Here is a 21,707-nt window from a genome sequence, read left to right on the forward strand (position 1 = left end):
GTTAATCACTCAATGTTATTTAAATGGGTTTCATTACATCACCGAGTGAGTTTTTGATACTTTACATCACTCGAGAAGTAAGGAAGTTGTATACATCACGCTTGAGATAGGGAAGTTTAACATGGCGGGTTAGGTAAAGAACTTTACGTATCACGCATGGGATAGGGAAGTTTAACATGACGGGTTGGGTAATTATCTTAAACAACCTTCCAACGCCTCTAAAAGCAGAGTCAGACAACATCTCAGACCATCTGAAATTCCAAAGGAAGTTAAAAAGTTAATTTCTTTTAAAAATGCTACTACAGCGGCGTGACTTCCTGACTGACGGCTAGATTCTTAATTATTGTCCTTCGAAACAAAATGATTTGTAAAGATTATGTTTAAGTTAATTTTATTATTCTAAGTTAAATTCCATTGTATATTATATTATTTTGACGTAACCAATACATGTAATTGTGTCTACTTTTGGTTCAATAAAAAAAAGATTACTGTACAAAGAAGTTCATTGTCAAAATTAGTTCGCCTTATATTGACGGCTAATAAGTTAGTAAAAACACTTTGGTCTTTGTTATAATTTTACAATTGTTCAATGTTTTTATACTATATAAGTATACTCAACGGAATATCCACCTTTGTCACATTCTTTCTTACTTGGTTCACTTTGCTTAACCTTAATAGTCTAGTCTCCGCCTCTCGTCTCTCCATACCTTGTCTAGTCCAAGTCCATCAAGGTGAAGTGAAAAAAATTGTACTAAAGTAGTAATGTACTGAATTTATTGTTCTGCTGATGAGGAGTGCTGAATTGGAAATTGGAATTCCTATAATTATTATTATAAATCCAAATAATAGTAGATTCAGTAATTCGTGTTGTCTATGTTCGTACCTGTATGAAACATTTTAAGTGCTTATAAAACGAAAATTCTCGAAACATTTTAAAACATCTTAACTTCTTCCTCTTTTGCAAGCCATATAAATACATCCGAAATGTCTACTGACTATAATTATTGTGAAATGTGCGTCTAGGATATGTTTGCAAGGTTATTGTATTTTTACTTTTGTGTCTTTCTTCCTGGATATCGCCTGTCGTTTTTAATTTGACTTCCTTTAAACATATTTGTGATCATGAGTTCAAATAGAGAAGTAGCCAACTGTGGCTTAAGAACAGTCGACCTAGATCAAATTTGGGGTGATCTTAAATGTGGAATTGAACAGGTTTACAACCAACAATATATGCCAAAAGGTCGCTATATGGAACTTTACACTCATGTATACAGTTATTGTACTAGTGTTCACCAGCAACAATCTCGACCAACGGCAAAAACAAAAAAAAGTGGTTCAAACAGTCAGGGTGGGGCTCAATTTGTAGGTCAAGAATTGTACAAAAAACTCAAAGATTTTCTTCGGAACTATTTGGTCAATCTTTTAGAAAATGGAATCGACCTGATGGACGAAGATGTTCTGCAGTTTTACACGACTAAGTGGGACGAGTACCAATTCAGTTCAAAGGTCTTGGATGGAGTTTGCTCTTACTTGAATAGACATTGGGTTCGACGAGAGTGTGATGAAGGCCGGAAGAACATGTACGTGATCTACCAACTGGCCCTTGTGACCTGGAAAGAAAACCTATTCAAAAGGCTTGATAAGCAGGTTACCAGCGCAGTTTTGAAGTTGATTGAGAAGGAACGGAACGGAGAGACCATCAATACTAGACTTGTTAGTGGAGTGATCAGTTGCTATGTTGAGTTGGGGCTCAACGAAGATGATCCAGCTGCCAAAGGTCCCAACTTGACGATATATAAAGAGTCTTTTGAAAACATGTTTCTTGAAGCTACTGAAAGATATTACAGCAGAGAGAGTTCTGAGTTTTTATTGCAAAATTCTGTCTCTGAATACATTAAGAAAGCTGAACAGCGTCTCTTGGAAGAAGAGAAAAGAGTTAAAGTTTACCTGTATGAGTCAACTTTGGTACCTTTACGGCGCACATGTGAAATTGTACTTATTGAAAAACATCTAGAAATTTTCCATTTGGAGTTTCAGCATCTGTTAGATGCAGATAAGAATGATGATTTACAAAGAATGTACGAACTTGTGTCTAAAATCCCTGATGGACTTAGTGAGTTGAGGAATTTGTTAGAGGTACATATAGCTAACCAAGGTCTGGAAGCCATTGAAAGATGTGGTGAAAGTGCTGTCAATGATCCCAAGGTTTATGTAAGTACCATCCTTGAAGTTCACAAGAAATACAATGCTTTAGTATTGTCAGCATTTTCTAACGATAGTGGTTTTGTTGCCGCTCTTGATAAGGCCTGTGGAAGATTCATCAATAACAACGCTGTAACTAAAGTTGTGAATTCCAGCTCTAAATCTCCGGAATTGCTTGCCAAGTTTTGTGACTTACTTCTGAAGAAATCCAGTAAAAATCCAGAAGAAGCTGAGTTAGAAGACACTCTAAATCAGGTAATGGTTGTCTTCAAGTACATTGAGGATAAGGATGTGTTTCAGAAGTTTTACTCCAAAATGCTTGCTAGACGCCTTGTGCAACACATGTCAGCCAGTGATGATGCGGAAGCATCTATGATATCAAAACTAAAGCAAGCTTGTGGGTTTGAGTACACGTCCAAACTTCAGCGTATGTTTCAAGATGTCGGAGTCTCTAAAGATCTCAATGACCAGTTTCGTAGACATATGGAAAACAGTAATGAAAATTTGGATATCGATTTTAGTATTCAGGTTCTTTCATCTGGATCTTGGCCCTTTCAACAATCATTTAATTTTTCCCTCCCAACAGAGTTGGAGCGAAGTGTTAGCAGGTTCACAACGTTTTACAGCAATCGGCACAGTGGACGTAAACTAAACTGGTTATACAACATGTCTAAAGGGGAATTGATCGTAAACTGTTTCAAAAACCGATACACACTTCAGGCATCCACATTCCAAATGGCTGTCTTACTTCAGTTCAATTTAAGTAAAAGCTGGACAGTTCAACAGCTATCAGAATCAACCCAAATTAGAGTCGAGTTCCTCCTGCAAGTACTAGAAATTTTACTTAAAACCAAACTGGTCAGTTGTGACTTCGATGAAAGTAAAATTGATGCTGAGTCGGTGATGAACTTGAACACCGGATACAAAAACAAGAAGTTGCGAGTTAACATCAATATCCCAATGAAATCGGAACAAAAGCTCTCGGAAGAAATCACACATAAGTATATTGAGGAGGATAGAAAGTTGGTTATTCAGGCAGCTATTGTGAGAATCATGAAAATGCGCAAAACACTGCAGCACCAACAGCTTGTAGCAGAAGTCTTCCAGCAACTTGCATCAAGATTTAAGCCAAAGGTGCAAACAATAAAGAAGTGCATCGACATTTTGATTGAGAAAGAATACTTGGACAGAACTGATGGACAGAAAGACATGTACAACTACCTTGCTTAATGTGGTCTTGGAAACAAAGGTACGGTAACCCTAATTTTCACTTAGGCCTAGGCTAATTGTAGGGTACTGATAGAGTCTAGATCAATAAGTTTGTTGTCATACTGCAGCAAAAACAGCCGTTTTAATGCATGCTTTGTGGGTCTAAAGTAGCTTTTTTACTCTCTAGGGAGTAAAAATCTGCTATTCAAATAGTTGTAAATTTCGATTGTGGCAATCGTAACTTATCGATCTAAATTTGTTTATCGATTGATTTATTAGGTAAGGTCTTAGTCTATTGTTGTCGATTGCTCGACATATCGATGGTAGGTATGTAAGTTCCTAACTGTAACACACTCGTTTAGGCCTAATAGACAAAATGATTGGATCACTTACTAAACAACTGCTTATTTGCATTAGCAAAATTGAAAACAAGCTGAAAGTCGTTCTGAGAGGTTATATTAACATATAAATTAGCCTATTTTGTTTTCTAGCTTTTTGTTTAATTAAGTTACCTATGAAATATTATAAAAAATTGAGTTCACCACAAGGCAAAAAAGTGACCCTTGCTCATTTTACGAGTTTTCCGTTTTAAAACTTGACCTCATCATGTCAAAAAGAGTCACTTTAGGCCCTAGTGATGAAATTATTAAGAATAACTTAATGTGGAATTCAAACTAATTATCTTTAACGGTCCTAGCATAGACTAACCAACACAAGTAGACTTCTCATCCCATTGTAAATTTTGAAGCACGTTTTTCGTGTCTAGTTCATGTAAGTGACACAAAGGTGCTAGTGTCAATGAAACTTTGTTTCCATTATTTTAGGGTTAATTTCTTGATTTGTGCTTAACTGTTTGGTTATATAACTAGGGGACAAGTTATTGTTTATGATTAGATCGTATTATTTGGTTAAATGAGGTTTTAAATGGCTGTAATAACGGGAAACAAATTGTAAACAAAACACGACCTCTACATAAACCGTACATGAACTAACAATAAAATTGTCTTCAGCTGTTCCATAAGGATGAGAAATCTATACTAAGGGAGTATGTTTTATCTATGGTCCTAGTTAGCTTAAATTTGCTTGCTTTTATTTTTACTATCCAAGGTAGGCCCACTGTGCGTTCATTGCGACAGGATATGCCATAAGTTAAACGGTTTCAATTTTAAGAGAAAATGGATAGGATTTCCTATAGCTAAGTGTTTTTAACCAGGCCTACATTAAGTTTTGGAACCTACTAAGTTATGTTTTGGTAGGTAAGGAAACTTCACCGTTTTATGTAACTTATCCGGTGTACCACTTACATATCACACAACAAAATAATAGCCTACCTGTTTCCTGTTACTCCATTGTTGGCAAGGAGAGTAGGCCTACCTAATAATAATATGCAAGGTTGTAATAACCAAACATTGTTTAAGTTACTGTGCATATAATTGAGACTAGTTATTGTAGGCTAATTATCTTGGTTATATTTAGATTCAGATTCAGAAACACTTTATTCAAGAAATATAGGCTACACATTTAAAATTTGTAGGTACAAATCTTACTAGGCTAATATTATAAATCTGAAAGTTTGTGTGTTGCTCAATCACGCATAAACTACTGGACGGATTTGGCTAAAATTTGGCATGATGATAGCTCACATTCCCGATTAACATTTAGGCGTATTCTTATATCAAAAATCCTTTCGGGCTCTGCCCCAGTGGCTCTGTAGTTCCCCATGTTAACTTTGTGCATAACCATCAATTAATTATTTATTAATTGATTATTCATATTTAAAGGGAATTAAAGAATTTAGTCAGCTGTTTCAACTTTACAAGTTGGTTCTAAAAATATGCAATAGCCTTAAAAAGTTATAAGAATATAGTTTGAATCACTTGAGCTAATAAATTGTTATCAATTTTTAAATGAGGTTTTAACACTACAGTATAGGCCTACTCAGTAAACCACTAAAAAAAATTTACTCAGCTCAGATGACTAACAATGTTGCTTGGGAGATGAGTGCTAACGCACATCTGCCAGGCCTAGTGTTGTATGACATGTAGTACCAAATTGAGGTATTTTTTGGGCAGTTGAACAATTTTATGTAATTGGTTTTCTCTGAGTTTTAAAAGCAATACGTTTTTGCAAGATAAATATTCATATATAGATTCAAGGCTACTATTGCCTATATATTCAATTTCATTTTTTGATCTACCAGAAACTATTAAATTTGTATCATCAGCATAGAAGCATAATTTAGTGTTTGAGTTCGTTAGAGCTGAAGGCAGGCCTTTTATGTAACAGAGGAATAGAATTGGACCAAGAATAGACCCCGGAGGGACTCCATATTTAGGCCTTGTTTTAGAGATGATTTGACTGATAAGTAATTGATTGAATTCTGTAATCGTAGTTCAACATATTGCTGCCTGTTTTCTAAATATGATTTAAACCATTTTAGTGAGTTACCAGTAGGCCTAATACCAAAATGTTGAAAATCGTTGAAATAAGAGTCTGATGCGAAACACTATCAAATGCTTTACTAAGGTCCATGAAAATTCCAGAGTTGTCACCGCTATCAATAGCATCAATAAGAGTCTCAACTAGATCAATACCAGCAGTTGTTGTAAATTTTCCAGACCTAAAACCATGTTCATCGTCAAAAAATTGATTATTTAAAAAAAAAACTTACCAATTGGGAGTGCATTGCAAGTTTGTAGAGCTTAGATATGGTAGGCAATACTGGTAAAGGTCTGTAATTTGACGGTTCTGTTTTTTTTCTCATTTTTGTGTAAGGTTTTGAATCTGGAAATTTTTAGTTTATTTGTAAAAATTACAGAAATGAAAGAAGAGTTAATAGGCTAATATGTACCTGGGTTTTAGTAATCCATAAATTTTTAGAACTTTTTACCATGGGCATTGGAATTTCATCATAACCGGAAGTGAACTTGTTATCAAAATAAGACATTTTTTGCTCGAGTTCAGTTTCAAAAAAAGGTTTTAATAGCCTATATGGAATTTTGATACATTATTTGGAATTAGCTTTCGGACTAACTGTCTAGATGATTATTTAGTTTAGGGTAGAATGACAACTGTCATTGTCAACAACACTTATAAAATAGGCCTACTCATTAAAAACTTCACTAAAATCTTTAGGATTTGGTCTATAACTAATTTAAATTCATCGTTGTGAAATGAATTTTCTTTAATCTCATTATTTGTTATTTTTTTCTATGCTACTTTCAATCCTCCTCCTCCAATTCTATGCTCCTTTGGTCGCTGTCATATCTGTTGTACGGTATAATTTTTCTTGAGTCTCAAATTGAATTCCTGGTGTTCTATATAGGCCTACTCCGATTAATAAAAAAGAAAATATTTACGTATTTACTTCAAACAGCATTCAAAGTTTATCTGCCAACATATCCTCAACTCAGGTATCTTTTTACTTTTTATGGCCAAACTATTCCGAGCAAGAATCATGACCCCTCCTCCAAGATATGATTTTCTACAGTAATAGTTTGTAGTTTTGTAATTTGCTATAGATGCATGAGGGATTACATTTTTATTTAATTTGTGTTCACTTATGACAACAAGTTCAGGCATGATTTCTTCTAAAACAATTTCTAATGATAAAATTTCGAGAAGAGAAGTGCTGAATGGTTTGGTGTAGAATTGTTATTTTATTTGGACTTTTAACATTAGTCAATCAATCAAAATAACTTTATTCATATTGCACATTTTGTACAGAATGGAGTCAGTTATAAAAACACAATATTAAACTTAACACTACTTACAGAGAATATTGTTATTATCAAAAAATCAAATTTCAGGAAGTTGGAAAAAATAACTCAACTCTGTAGTGTATTTAATAGGTAAATTAATAGGTAAAGAGGAGGGATTGGTAATTCTTGCTGGCCCAGTCTGGTTCTCTATAAAAAATTACCATCATTGCTGCCAGAAATGAGAGTCTTTGGCAGTTTATGTAAACACTCCGAAGCACATTTACTCTTCTCTGCACTTACACTCACTTCACTTTGATTGTTATACTCATGTTGATCATAATTATGTTGAGATGTGTTGAGGGGTGGGAAGATTGACATGTTTTCCAAATCAGAAGTGTCTGTAGAACTGTCTTTGTGAGATGATGGAACTTGGAAAGAACCATCTTTTATTTCCAAGTGATAATTTGAAGTTGGTAGGTGTTGTACGTTTGTTGATTTCTTGATGTAATCTCTTGACATAAGCCTCATGAGACAATCCGTTTCTTACTAGGCCTACTCAACAATTAACAATTATGATCTTCGCTTCAGTTTGGTTATGAAAATTCACAAGACAGGAGACAAATTGTTGTAGTTCTATTTTATCCCAGACACAGCCCATCGGAGAACACATCAACTTTGGATAATATGTAATCAAAATATGTACTTTTAGTTTCCTTTATTTAAAGTGGTCCCTCTGTTGTAAAAAAGCTTGTGTGTAATCCTCATACTTGGGCTTCCCATAATATACAGGCTTCGTTGCTAAAGCAAACACAGTAGCTCCTTTCTTTGAAACTTGGGACGTCAAATTGCTGTTCACTAAATCATTTTGTGAAGGTCTTCCGAAAGTTTTCGTAAATATAACAGCTACATATGGCCATTACTGCTGAAATAACCTGAAATCGTGTGGGCAAAGGCTACTGAGGAATCATTATTATTTTTTTTTTTTTCTTTCAATGTCAGTGGCATTTCACGAGAGAGTTACGAGAGATAAATGTTAAGTGGATGTGCCGGGGATTGAACCCGTCCCTCCCGCACCGAAGTCCGAGACGCTAACCACTAGGCTAGCAACACAACCAATTGATTGTGATATGTTATATGTTATTGATCAAAGATATGTTTCATGTCCTCCTCTTTTAGAACAACACGGTTTTCATGGAATAATCGGGCGTTATCACCATCAGTTTCTTGGGATCGTGGATGTATTATGTTCCTAACCATGCATGCAATTTTCTTCTTGCCCTGCCTATTAAAGTGGAGGCTGTATGTTGTAAGTAGATTGCGGGAGAGATAGCCAAGAGGTAACAAAGATGCATGGATGGCTTGATCGACCAACTTCTCAATTTCCAAGTTAATATAACTAACTTAACTCTGTTATTTTCTTCGGGTGTGTGGTACTTAACTGGCTAGTCAGCAACAAGAATATTAGTATGAGCAGTTACATCGATAACGCTCCTCAGAGTCTCAATCACGTTTCCTCCATTTTTTATATTATGTCGTTGGATCCTCCTTTGACAATAACAAAGTCTTTTTTTATTTAATGTCTTTGTAAGTGTTTCAATGTTCTTTGTTACAATATCAAGAGTGGCATTTGGTTTAAACAAAGATGCTACTAATGTGTTGAGTTCTAGTTGGCCAAACATCTGACAATTCTGTGCTCAAACTTCTCTCATAACTATCAACCAGGATTATAATATGATGTTTATTGGCATTACGTTTATTTTTTTTGTTTAGACCTATTTGTTTTCCTTTTAGATGTATTTATAGTTGTTACTTTAACATCCGTAATATCAGTCGAGTTCTCTTGTTCGGGGAATCTTTGGCAATCTCGTCAGGTAGAGAGAGGCCTCAATCGGTTAGTCAACTTAAGTGTGTTTAAAGGTTATATAAATTTATCACAGTTGTTACACAATCCAATGTCTTCAGGTTTGTTTACTTCTTTGTTGAGATTATTGTTATTGTACTCATCGACTGCTGCGTTCAGTGTTAGACAACAACGAAGTATTACTTGTATTTGATTGGTGATGTTTTTCTGGAAGTTGTGGGGAAAGGATGTGATCACACAGCTGAGAAGAGGAGCAGCCGAGCAGTGACTATACATGTAGGCCACATCCAAAGTCATTTAACTGTTGTTCAACTGTTGCAGAACAACACCTTCCTGACCGATGTTTTGCAGTAAGGTATCAGCATGCTTCATGATATCTTGGGCTGAGTCACAGCGGAGCGCTGTTTTAGTCAATTTATCTAAAAGTAGCAAACTCCAATGCATTTTGCCGTACTTAAATTATCTAACCAGTTTATAGAAGTGCTATTATTTATAGACCTACAAAAGAAAATATACTTCTTCTCATTGATAGACATCTCATTTAGTGTGTTCTCCACATCTGATTTATTTTGCAATTTAATTAATTGTGATACATATGGTCCCACAGACATAACATCATTTCGATATTTACTTACTTCGGTTTTTAGGAGTGTAAGTAAGAGTCTTTTCCTCTCGAGTCAAGTAAAAACTTTTCTATATACAACAACTTTTCCATCAGTTTAGTTGTCAATTCATGGTTAGAAACTTCATACTTCTTTATTTGCTTTTTGTAGTCTGCTGTTTTCCACAAAAAAATTACGTTGTTAACATTCATTCATAGTCGTTGTGGAGCTTGTCATAGCTTTCTTGAATTAACTTAGTAGCGCAGCAGAATTCCCGAGCTTTGGTTAAGATCTGGTTTGGATCCAGTATTTTAGTTTCCAGAGCAGCCTTTGAGTAACAAGGTCGTCTTGAAATTTTAGAGCATTTTCACTCTCAACCCGATGAGAGCACCTTTCCCTTGACAGTTTGGAGTCAGCCAGATCAAGATCCTCTTTTATGGTTCTCAACTGTCCCTCCAGATCATCCAACTTCCCACATATGGTATAAAATTTCATCACAATTTGAGCTGCACTGTTAACTATATCATGGCTTTCATCAGGGAAGCAATTTACAATCTTAGGTAAATGGAAACAAAAACTTGATGTCAGAATCTCATTATAATCCTTTAAATCGGGGTTTTCAAATAAAAGTTCCTCAAAATGCTCCATTCTGTAATGATAATTAATAACCAATGAAGATTGACTGATTTTTGTAATAATATAAATAATACTAGTGTACCTGTTGCTCGAATTCGAGCAATTGCTAAGTATTACAGGCGTTATTTTAAACAGAATAACAGTCATTATTTATGACAAGTGCGCCGGTTGCTCGAATTCAAGCAATTGCAAAGTATTACAGCCGTTATTTCAAAACGAATAACAGTCATATTTACAATGAATTTAAAAGAGTAAACTCAAAGATTACCGGTGTGCAACTCAGACCGTGTTTATCTTCGTTATTGATAAACCTAAAGCATTCCGGCTGGTTTTCTCCTTCTCAAAATGTCTCGCTGTACAGGCAACACAGGTCATAGATAGAGGGCCAATTGAGAACGAAAAGTTGTTTTGGGGTAGTGTTAGGGCGCATTTTTAACCTAATACTTGAGCCTATTACGTGTCACTGTTCTGTAGCTGCGGTCGTTATCAAGATTACGCCTCCTGTCTATGTTTCGCTGTAGTAGCGTCGGAGGCATTTAAAAGAAAAAACAACAAATAAACAAATTATAGCTACACAAAACAACGATAAATTCACAAATTTAAGTTACAATCATACTAACACGATCCGTCATAGCGACACAAAACAGCGATAAACACACAAATTTAATATAAAACCATACTAACACGATCCGTCTTAGGGGTTATGTTTACACAAACTCAAATAGTAAATAAATGTACTCAATGCGTTTCATTGAATTGAAAAATAAATAACAGCAATTAAATTATACAGCTGATCAAAATGTAAACAATTATGTTCTCCATAAGGATAACATGGGAACTTTCAAAGCCACTGGGGCAGAGCCCAAGGGACTTTTTCAAAAATGTAAGGCCAGTTTGCAAATCTACGCGACACGCTCTTTCCAATGAGACGTCAATGGATAAAATCGGTTAAGAAATGGCGGAGGAGTTCAACCGACAAAGTTTCATGTAGCGTATTAATTATATAGATAAATAAAATAAATCTCTTGGTTTTTTTTATAAAATTTAAAGTTGTTCAATATTTCCATTTTATATTTTTAGAGAGAGATTATATTTGCTGAATGTAAACAACAATCAGTTTAAATGCCAGAAAAGAAACAATGGTTGTGAGTGTACAGATGCTCACAACGTTACACAAATAAAACCTGCACAAATCAAATCAAAAAATCCTTTATTCAAAAAGTACATTTGTATACATAAATTATATCAAGTCAATAATGGAAAATAACTACAGGGTGTCCCACGTTAGGTGTCTCAAATTGATTACGGAAAAACAGCTTAAAGTACAAGGATGAAATAAAACTATTTTCCACTAAATTGACCCCAAGGAATAATGTAAACATATTTTAAACTTTTTCCGATACAGGGTGTGCCAAAAACCCAGGATCACTAGTTCCAGTAGTTCGAATATAGGAATTTTCAAATGTAAACATATGTCATGTTATACACCATTTTAAAGGTATTTAGTAGACAAACATGTTGGCGAAAACAGAAATTAATTATTTTTTCTGTTTCAAAATGGCGGCAGTTTTTTTGTTGGGAAAAATCAATATATATTTTTTTTTTACTCTGTGTTTTCTATACCAATGCATTTAGCCTTTCTCCGATTGAATTTTCTTACTCGCTATGAAATTAGCTTTACTGTGATATGCTACAAGTAACGGTTTTTTGAAGTAATACAAATTCTAAAAAAATTGATTTTATAAAAATTTGCACATGCCCATTGTTCAAAAATTTCAAATAGCAACATATGTCAAGCGGCATAGCATGTTTCATGTTATAGGTTTTTTAATTCTTAACAACTTTGTAATTTACACTTACTTCGTATCTCTTTTAGTTTTTGTGTAAACAACAAATTTAGCAAACATCATAACAACAAAAATTTAACATTTAACAACAAATTTAACAAAAAAACTTAATTTTCCTGTATCAAATGCATGTTATTTGAGTTTAACACTAAATGAAATGGGGGTGTGGTACGCATGTAATTCGGTCCAGTAGTATGGTCAGGCTAGTTGTCATAAGTTTTTCAAATGTTTCTTAAAATATAAGATAAGTACTAGAATAGTTTGTTTACACATGAACAAAAGTGTAAACAAAATAACTGATCAGCTGTTATAGACCACAAAATAAATACAGTAGACTCCCTTTTATCCGGACTCCTCAGGACCTAGGCCAGTCCGGATGACGGATTTTCCGGTTAAACCAACGTCCCCAAAAACTCGTTAAAACGGACTGTTTACTGTGATATTCGACTTAAATTTAGGAGAGCATTGTATTTAGACACGTGATCACTGGTCTCAAATCTTTCCCATAAGAACAGTCGTTTCAGTACTGCCCACTTCCTGCCGATCTAGTCCGGTTAAACTAATGTATAAAAATGGTTTAAATACCTTTAACTGTCAGGTGATCCTTTGAGTAGTATATTACACTACTGCAGTTTCAGCCCTCAGGGGGCTTTCTTCAGGTGTCGAAGGAGGTCAAAATTTTTCATTCATACGAATTCGTCACATTAAAACTACGAGAACACAAATACGACTACGGACACGAACACGAACACGAACATAAAAAACGAATACACACGTAAGAGTCACAAACATTTCCCATGGGTTAATTGATGCGCGACGCGTGCGAGGAGCTAGCCTAGACTAGCGTTATCATTGTTGCAGTCCTTTGTCCACCCCCTCCCTTATCTTTTGTTGCTGATAGTGGAACCGACCGTTCTGCCAACTTCAATGCTGATTCATATATAATGTTCGATTTGAACCCTCTTTGTTCATTTAGTACATTCTGGGGTTCTTTTTTGACGGCCTTATATATTTCAAACTCTTCCATAGTATCCATGAATCGGCCTTTATTGCATTTATGGAGAATTTCGAGATTGTCGTGAATGGCGGAGTAACTGTGGTTATTATCAACTAAATGGTTGGCGTAGGAAGATGTTGATTTAGTATTATGTTTGCCTGGTAAATGTTCTTTGAATCTGATGTTAAAAGACCTGGCAGTTTGACCAATATAAAAGCTGGGGCAGCTGCTACAATTTAATTTATAAACTCCTGTTTTTTGCATGATATTTGTGTTATTGGAGGGCTTCTTACGGTCCTTTAATATGTTAGCTAGTCTGTCTGATGTTTTGAAGGAAACAGCGATATTATTCTTTGAGAGCTCACGCTGTACTGTGTTATTCAATACATTACCATACTCGATGGCAACATACTGCTGTTCTGGCTTATGGGTTCTGTTTTCCCTATGTAACTGTTTATAAATCAGCCGATCGACCATCTCGATCTTATAACCGTTTGACATGGCGATAAATTTGATGGTATTGAGTTCTTCCATATAATCTTCATGGCTGAGAGGTACTGTTAGGAGCCTGTGTACAAAGCTGTTATATGCGGCTAATTTGTGATTCATAGGGTGGTGTGAGGAGCTATGGATTGTTTGGCTGGTCGTGGTGGGCTTTCTATATATTTTAAACTGAAGGTTGGTGTCGGATCTTGTAATTGTGAGGTCTAGGAAGTTGATGGCATTGTTCTGCTCTTCTTCTAATGTAAATTTTAATTGCGTGTGAAAGCTGTTAAAATGGTTGCATAATAACTTTAACTGTCTTTTATTGCCATTGAATATTAAAAATGTGTCATCTACGTAACGATAGTAACATCTTCCTACGCCAACCATTTAGTTGATAATAACCACAGTTACTCCGCCATTCACGACAATCTCGAAATTCTCCATAAATGCAATAAAGGCCGATTCATGGATACTATGGAAGAGTTTGAAATATATAAGGCCGTCAAAAAAGAACCCCAGAATGTACTAAATGAACAAAGAGGGTTCAAATCGAACATTATATATGAATCAGCATTGAAGTTGGCAGAACGGTCGGTTCCACTATCAGCAACAAAAGATAAGGGAGGGGGTGGACAAAGGACTGCAACAATGATAACGCTAGTCTAGGCTAGCTCCTCGCACGCGTCGCGCATCAATTAACCCATGGGAAATGTTTGTGACTCTTACGTGTGTATTCGTTTTTTATGTTCGTGTTCGTGTTCGTGTCCGTAGTCGTATTTGTGTTCTCGTAGTTTTAATGTGACGAATTCGTATGAATGAAAAATTTTGACCTCCTTCGACACCTGAAGAAAGCCCCCTGAGGGCTGAAACTGCAGTAGTGTAATATACTACTCAAAGGATCACCTGACAGTTAAAGGTATTTAAACCATTTTTATTAACTAAAGTGATTCGGAGGCTAACACCATAAACTAATGTGCTGATAAAAATTGTCCGGTTAAAGAGATGTCATTCCCCCTGAGTGTAGTCCGGTTAAACCGATGTCCGGTTAAAATGTACCGGATAAGAGGGATACCTCAACATAGTCCCTACATAGTAGGACACATAGTAGTCAACATCAGTCAACATAGCACAACACAATGTAGCAACATAGTAGTGTAATCAACATAGTTGGTTGGTTGGTGGGAGGGGGGGGGGGGGTACTGTAACACAAAACTCCTCTGACTTTATATCAATAAAATTCTAGTCTTGATCTTTGGATCACATGCGTGTAAATATTTATGCAAAATAATGTACAAATATTACACCTAATACACAACACAACATTAAACACACATTAAACTGTAAAATTACCAATAAAACTCACACTTCGTCTTGTTATCAGACTAAATTTCATGACGACACCGCCATTGGAGGTTAGACGATGAAGTGTTCTTTTATTTCAGCTTTGAAAAATCCAAAGCTTTTATTTGTGTGACCAACCTGTCAACATTGAATTTTAAGTTTCTTCGACAATAAGGGTATATACAGGGTGAGTCTTCTAAGCTGTCCTAAACAGATTACAGACGAACGGCTTGACATACAGAGATGAAACAAAACTTTTCCCCACTAATTCATACCCAAGGTACAACATAAAAATATTTTTACCATTTTTAAAATACAGGGTGTTTAAGAAACTGGGGGTCATGGGTTCGAATCTCAGAGTTTTCAAATGTAAACATATGCCATGTTATGCATCATTTTAAAATTCTAGACTAGACGAACAATTTAGTGAAAACAGAACTTCTTTACCTTTGTCCGTTTCAAAATGGCAGCCATTTGCATGGAAAATATTGATATTTACAGAATACCCTGTATCTTGGAAACCACTAAAATTATTTTCGTTCTGTTAGAAAATTCTTAATCCTCATGGTTTAAGCTTTAATTTGATATACGACAAGTCAATAATTTAAAAACTAAATATTTTTTCAATGATTTTATTTTTTTTCTAAGTTGGTAGCCTTGTAAATGAAAATTTGTAAATGGCAACATAGTAAAATTGTGTATCATTTTGAAGGTCTTGTAAAAACAAACAACTTTTAAATTTAAACCTACCGTCTATCTTTGGTCGTTTTAGGCCCGGTTTCCCCAAAATGGTGTAAACTACGTTTATAATAAACTAGTTTATTTTTAAACTCCGTTTAAAATGTGTGTTCGGTTTCTCCAACATTTTACTGGCTTCGTTTAAGATAAACGGCTATTCGAGTGGTTGGCAATCCTGAATGTGTATTTGTAAGGAATCTTCGGTGGCCTTTGGGCTAGTGTTTCCTACAACTACCACAACGCTACGCTACAACTCAGTAGAGCAGACAGCAAAGTGCGAATGCAGCTATAGAATAACATCACTGTTTAAGGTTATGTTATCATTTTATTAATTTATTATAAGTTGTTGTCAAATTCAGATTCATTTCATTTATTGAAATGGTCAATTCTGTCCCTTATTTTAGTAGGCCCTCTTGTTCTAGGTACTAAAGTATCATAATCTTCATCTTCTACTTCTTCGGAAATGTCTATTAACTCTTCCGTTTGAGGGGGTAAATAAGTTACTGCAATTAATTAATAGTAGCCTAACTTGAAATAAAATCAAATGTACTAAAAAAATAACTTAATAAAAACAATAAATTAAAATATAAATAAAACTTAACTTAAAGCTATCCCTAAACCAAGCCTATTTTCGTCCAAATGAATTTGTAGTTGCTTCAATTATTATTGTTTTAACACCTACTTTTTGTTTTGATTTGAGGTTATGTTACTGTTGTAATTTACTAATTTGAACTCAGTTTATTTTATCCCCAGTAGTTAAACCAAGTCGAGAGGTGGTTTAGTTTGAACTTAGATTAATACCTAGTTTAAATTTGGGGAAACACAAATCAAATTTAAACTAAGTTTAAATCGCCGTTTAACTTAAAACTAAGTTTAAATGAGTTGGGGAAACCGGGCCTTATAGTAATTAACCAAAAACTCCAATTGCCCATATAAAACCCATGTTAAACGCGCAATACCACGGGAATAGTGTATCTGCATTCACTAATCTCCAGTACTGTACGTTTAACATGGGTTTTATATGAGCAATTGGAAAACTACCAAAGATAGATGGTAGGTTTAAATTTAAAAGTTGTTCGTTTTTGCAAGACCTTGAAAGTGATGCAGAATTTTACACATGTTGCTATTTAACATTTTTCATTTACAAGGCTACCAACATTAAAACAAAATAAAATCATTGAAAAATATTCATTTTTTAAAATGTTGACTTGTCGTACATCACATTAAAGCTGAAACGACGAGGATTAAGAATCTTCAAACAGAACGAAAATAAGTTTAGTGGTTTCCAAGATACAGGGTAATCTGTAAATATTAATATTTTCCATAAAAACGGCCGCCATTTTGAAACGGACAAAGATAAATGAGTTCTGCTTTCACTAAGTTGTTTGTCTAGAGCTTTAAAATGATGCATAACACTACATATGTTTACATTTGAAAACTCTGAGATTCGAACCCATGACCCCCAGTTTCTTAACACCCTGTATTTAAAAAATGGTAAAAACATTTTACGTTGTTCCTTGGGTATGAATTAGTGGGGAAAAGTTTTGTTTCATCTCTGTATGTCAAGCCATTCGTCTGTAATCTGTTTAGGACAGCTTAGAAGACTCACCCTGTATAAAACGTTTTAGGACTTTTTTACATAATATATATACCGTATGCATTTCGTCACACTATCCTCAAGTAAAGATTGACTAAAAATGCAACGGGATAAAATGTTACCTTAATCGACAAAATTTGTCAGTTGCCACTTCAGCAACACGATTTGAAATCCGACATGTTTTGTTGATTCGCCACTCGTTGGGTTAAACAAAATCATTACCTCATAAAAGTTATTGAAAGCTATATGTTGATGACAATTTTAGAAAAAGAAAACCATCAGGTAAAGTAAAATTCAAGTTTATAAACAATCCAAGTCAATATCTAGACTATATGTCATGAAATGTTATGGAATGCGTAATATTTGTATTTTATAAAATGTAGTTATTTTTGGCTTAGAACTAAAAAAAAATGATTAAATATTGTACTTTTGACATGGTATTGATAATTTTGTTGTGATATATTCCAGTGGTCTTGATAGGCTACTGCAGTTACAATACGGTATCAATATCAAGAAAGGCTATTTGAAGATTGTTGGTATGGCAATGTCCCTATGCATGAAATCACTTAATTTATTGCCATTCAATACAAGTGAAGCAGTATTACCAATAAAAAAATCCCAATAAAATGTTCAAAATTTTATTTAATTGATTTACATTTTTCAGGAATGTTTCATGATGTGCTGCCTAATCTACCGATGCTGTTTACTGGAAGAGATGCAATGGAAGATGAGAGGAAGCTACTAAATAATTAGTCCAGTTAAACCTGTGATAATTAATATTTGTTATATATATTTATAAAGACATAATAAGCTAAGGTACACTAAATTTTCCTCACAATAAACTTTTTGCCAATTTCTTATAAAGAAAATCTTTTGAGTCCAAGATTTTCATGTGAAAATCCAGGTATTTGAAATTATTTGATGCAGGGTTAATACAACATTTTTTTTGTATCAACCCTTTTGACTTTTATTTCACATTTTATTTTGTTTAAAGATATGTTTTGTTGGCAATCGTTCTGCCTTTGAATGTTGTTTGAAACTGGGCATAATATATTTTCTTGTAAATTTACTATCCATATTTTACTAAGGTATTAATTAGATCCATGTTATATTTAAAAATTACGTTATTTCCTTTTTTATTTGAGTTGTTTTGTGTAAATAAATTAGTTAACCTAAAAGTACACAATGATATTTTCACTTGGATCTAATAAATTTTTTTCTAAAAGCTCGGTTTTCAATCTTTACCCTAGCTAGTAATAGTTTAAATTATACTTGTGATGTTAATCTTACTTTTTTGTGTGCATATGGTGGATTTATAAAAATCTTAACTAAGCCATTTGTGTAAAATAATTGCAGTGAGGTGATTACTAATCAATGTCAAACTATAATTACTGTATGACCCTCCATTAAATAGCAAAATACCATTTCCAGTTCAGTTTTTCCATAATAAATCTCTTTAGATCAACTGAAGACAGTTTTTAAATCGGAAGGCCAGCAGGAGTGACCTCAACACAGTCGGCAGCGAGTCGTAATTCTATCCGTACTAACTCGGTTCCGACAGTCGGATGGCCAGTTGTACTGGCCAAGTCCAAGGCCTTCCTCCCTCACCATTTATCATGGCGGCTCGTTCCTGGCAGCTCGGAATTGTTTTCACTTATAGGCTGCAATGTTAGCACAGGGGATTTAAGTTTTTGTAATTTTATACTGACAAAAGTTTCATTTTATTTAATTTTAAAAACAAATAAGATATTGTATATAAACATAAATTTGTTTGAAAATGAAAAGTAATATTATCTACGTATTTAATAAACGTGTAAAATGTACGTATATTTGTCACTCATACAAACAACAACTTGAAAGCTCTCTTTTAATCTTTTATTTTTTTCTCTTAGTGGTCTTATTTAAACATTCGCCCATATGAAGTCCTGGATTGTTTAAACAAGTTTTACAAAAACACTTAACATCGCTTTCGTGGTCTGATCCATAATAAATATGGGAATTGTCAACATCTTCTTCATCAGCAAATAATAAGTCTCTCAATTATTCGTCTGATCTTAAAGGATCGTCCATTATTACTCAGTGTAATATACGGGAATGAAAACAAACATAACCCCATTCATATTACTTTTACGACATAAAAAAGTTTTATTGTAGGCATAATTATGAAAAAAAGTGTATGCCTATACGTAAAATTACAATTGTTCTTGTAGTCACCTCAAATGTAAACTAAAACTTAATTAAAATTACAAATAAAAACAAATCTTTCGAGAAAATCACCAAACCCGGTGTTTATTTTAGTTTTTTCCACCAACATTTGTAAGATATAATGTTGCACGCCCTCTGATCGTTTAGTTTAACAATTCCTCACTAGGTTGCAGCACTCTACAGGCATCATAGCAGTCATTTTGGAATAATACAAACAAAAACGTTGTCGGCCAGTCCTGCTGGACACCCCAGCGTATGTTTGATTTCATGTTGGCCAGATTGCAAAGGACAACTGCTGTGGGTACTGACTTCCGCACGCTAATGGCGGCAGCCAGTAGAGCTGGCCGCACGACCTCTGAGGAACAGCGGCAGAAATTCATTCCGGTCGTAAAGGGTTAAGGTTAGTTCCATAGAAGATGTTTAGTAACAATTTATATAATCTTATTTAACTAATGTTGAAACAATTTCAACCATATAAAAGGTATTAATAAACAATTGATTGTCCCCTCGTATTCGGCATACTGTATTACCTACTAAAACAAAACAAAAATTAAAAATGTACTCTAAAATAAGAAAGAAATATAGTCTCTTCAGCCCACTCTAAACTTTACCAACATGAAATATAAAAAAAAGTTTCAGATTTTACAAAGAGCAGTTCACTGTCACTAGGTCAATGATTTTTCTTATAAAAGACAAACCAATTACTAAGGTTACTCATAGAATCTCGATCATTTAATGTATTCTCCAGTTGTTGAATTATCATTTGTTGCCATTTCAACCTCTTTTATTAACCTTGCATTTTGCCCATTCACATATGATACGGAACTGTGTGTGGAACGTATACAGCAATTCCACCGTATCAAGATTCAAAAAGTCTTTATTCATCATACAGTTCACATTTTTTTAACGTCAATAGTGTCGGGTCTATTGTTACCTACTACCTAAATTAGTAATAAGAAACAGCTAAACTTCACAAAATACTATACATTATTTAAAATTGTTATTACCAAAATCTTCTATACTAATATGCAAGGTCAAGTACCCATCCCTTTAAAATCAAATTTGACAGAAGCAACTGCACACAGATTCTCAAACCACGATCTTGATGTAAGATATTGCCTACTTTTCAACGTTTTAATCAGTTTTCAAGATCAAGAATAACCAGCTGAAGGAGGATGGCTGCTGAGCCAATTCTCTTAGCAAATTTCCCATATAGGGAATTTAAGCTCTTACTGTAGGTCTCATATTAAGACCTAGAACCGGAACAATTTCTTTTTCGTTTTGAGGACTTCAGAGGCCAAAAACACCCTCCGTTCAAACTCATTCAAACAAAAGTCCCGGGACGGTTAAATATTTCAAAAATTGTTATAGTATATTTTCACTTTCACCTAAAACTCAAACTCGAAAATGTTTACAAAAACAATACTTTCTCCATGTGTAAAGGAGGAAAAAGTAAAGACTATGTAAATATAGTAAATGAGTGATTTGAGATAACGCCATTCTTTTGCCAGGTTAGCCCTAGTCTGTTTAGCCACTATAGTGGAATAGATTACAGAATAGGACCGGAACCAGTTCGAGTCGGGTGGGGTGAGGGCAAGCGGTATCCAATAAGCTTTCAGAAAACTGTCCACTGTTGCCAAGTTGTGCCACGCACTCAGTCTTTGCCCGACAGCCGACCTGTGCGTTTCGAGCATAACCTCTTGTTTGGTCAAGAAATTGCCTTAAAGTGTGTTTAAAATTCGAAACAGACCAGTAACAAAGCTACAAAAGGCATCTCACTCAATCATACACTCATATTTAGGTTAAAATGCACTCATAGGTGGCGTCCCTATCTCAAATTAATAATTAATATGGTAGATTGTATCCTCTTCATTTCCATGTTAATTTTGTTTCATGTATCAAACAATAAGCTGAGCAATATTTTAGACAATTTTTAGAACTGCTATACAAATTGTTTTTTTCATATAAATTTACTGTTTAATTTATTAATTTTATGTCTAGATATTTTTTAAAAACTGCATTTGGTAGCGTTTTGAGCCATTTTAAAGACAATTGTGTAGCAAATAATCAGTCCCATAATAATGTATGGGATGAATTTTGTGTTCCATAGGATATAAAAATATAACAATACTAAACAAATACCACCAAGAACAAATAAATTATTAATTTGTAGTGTTAAACTGAGCTACCCTACAAGTAGGAAGATAGAGGGGGGTGCCGGGCTCTAGGTGAAAGTCAGCTCACCGGCCATGAACGAAGTGGCAACGTCGCATCCCCTACCTCTT

General features: G+C 34.4%; 1 protein-coding gene across 1 annotated transcript; it reads left to right on the plus strand.

Annotated features, from left to right (window-relative positions):
* Positions 1-769: 769 nt before the first annotated feature.
* Positions 770-18,442, plus strand: LOC129005108 (cullin-1-like). The gene is made up of 2 exons (XM_054433913.1): positions 770-3,451; positions 17,882-18,442. Exon 1 carries the CDS (start codon positions 1,123-1,125, stop codon positions 3,430-3,432), a length of 2,310 nt encoding a protein of 769 aa, XP_054289888.1. The 5' UTR covers positions 770-1,122; the 3' UTR covers positions 3,433-3,451; positions 17,882-18,442.
* Positions 18,443-21,707: the final 3,265 nt, after the last annotated feature.

This window comes from Macrosteles quadrilineatus, unplaced genomic scaffold, assembly GCF_028750875.1.
Source record: "Macrosteles quadrilineatus isolate MER2022 unplaced genomic scaffold, UCM_ALF_1.0 Scaffold_16__1_contigs__length_3527350, whole genome shotgun sequence".
NCBI lineage: Eukaryota > Metazoa > Arthropoda > Insecta > Hemiptera > Cicadellidae > Macrosteles > Macrosteles quadrilineatus.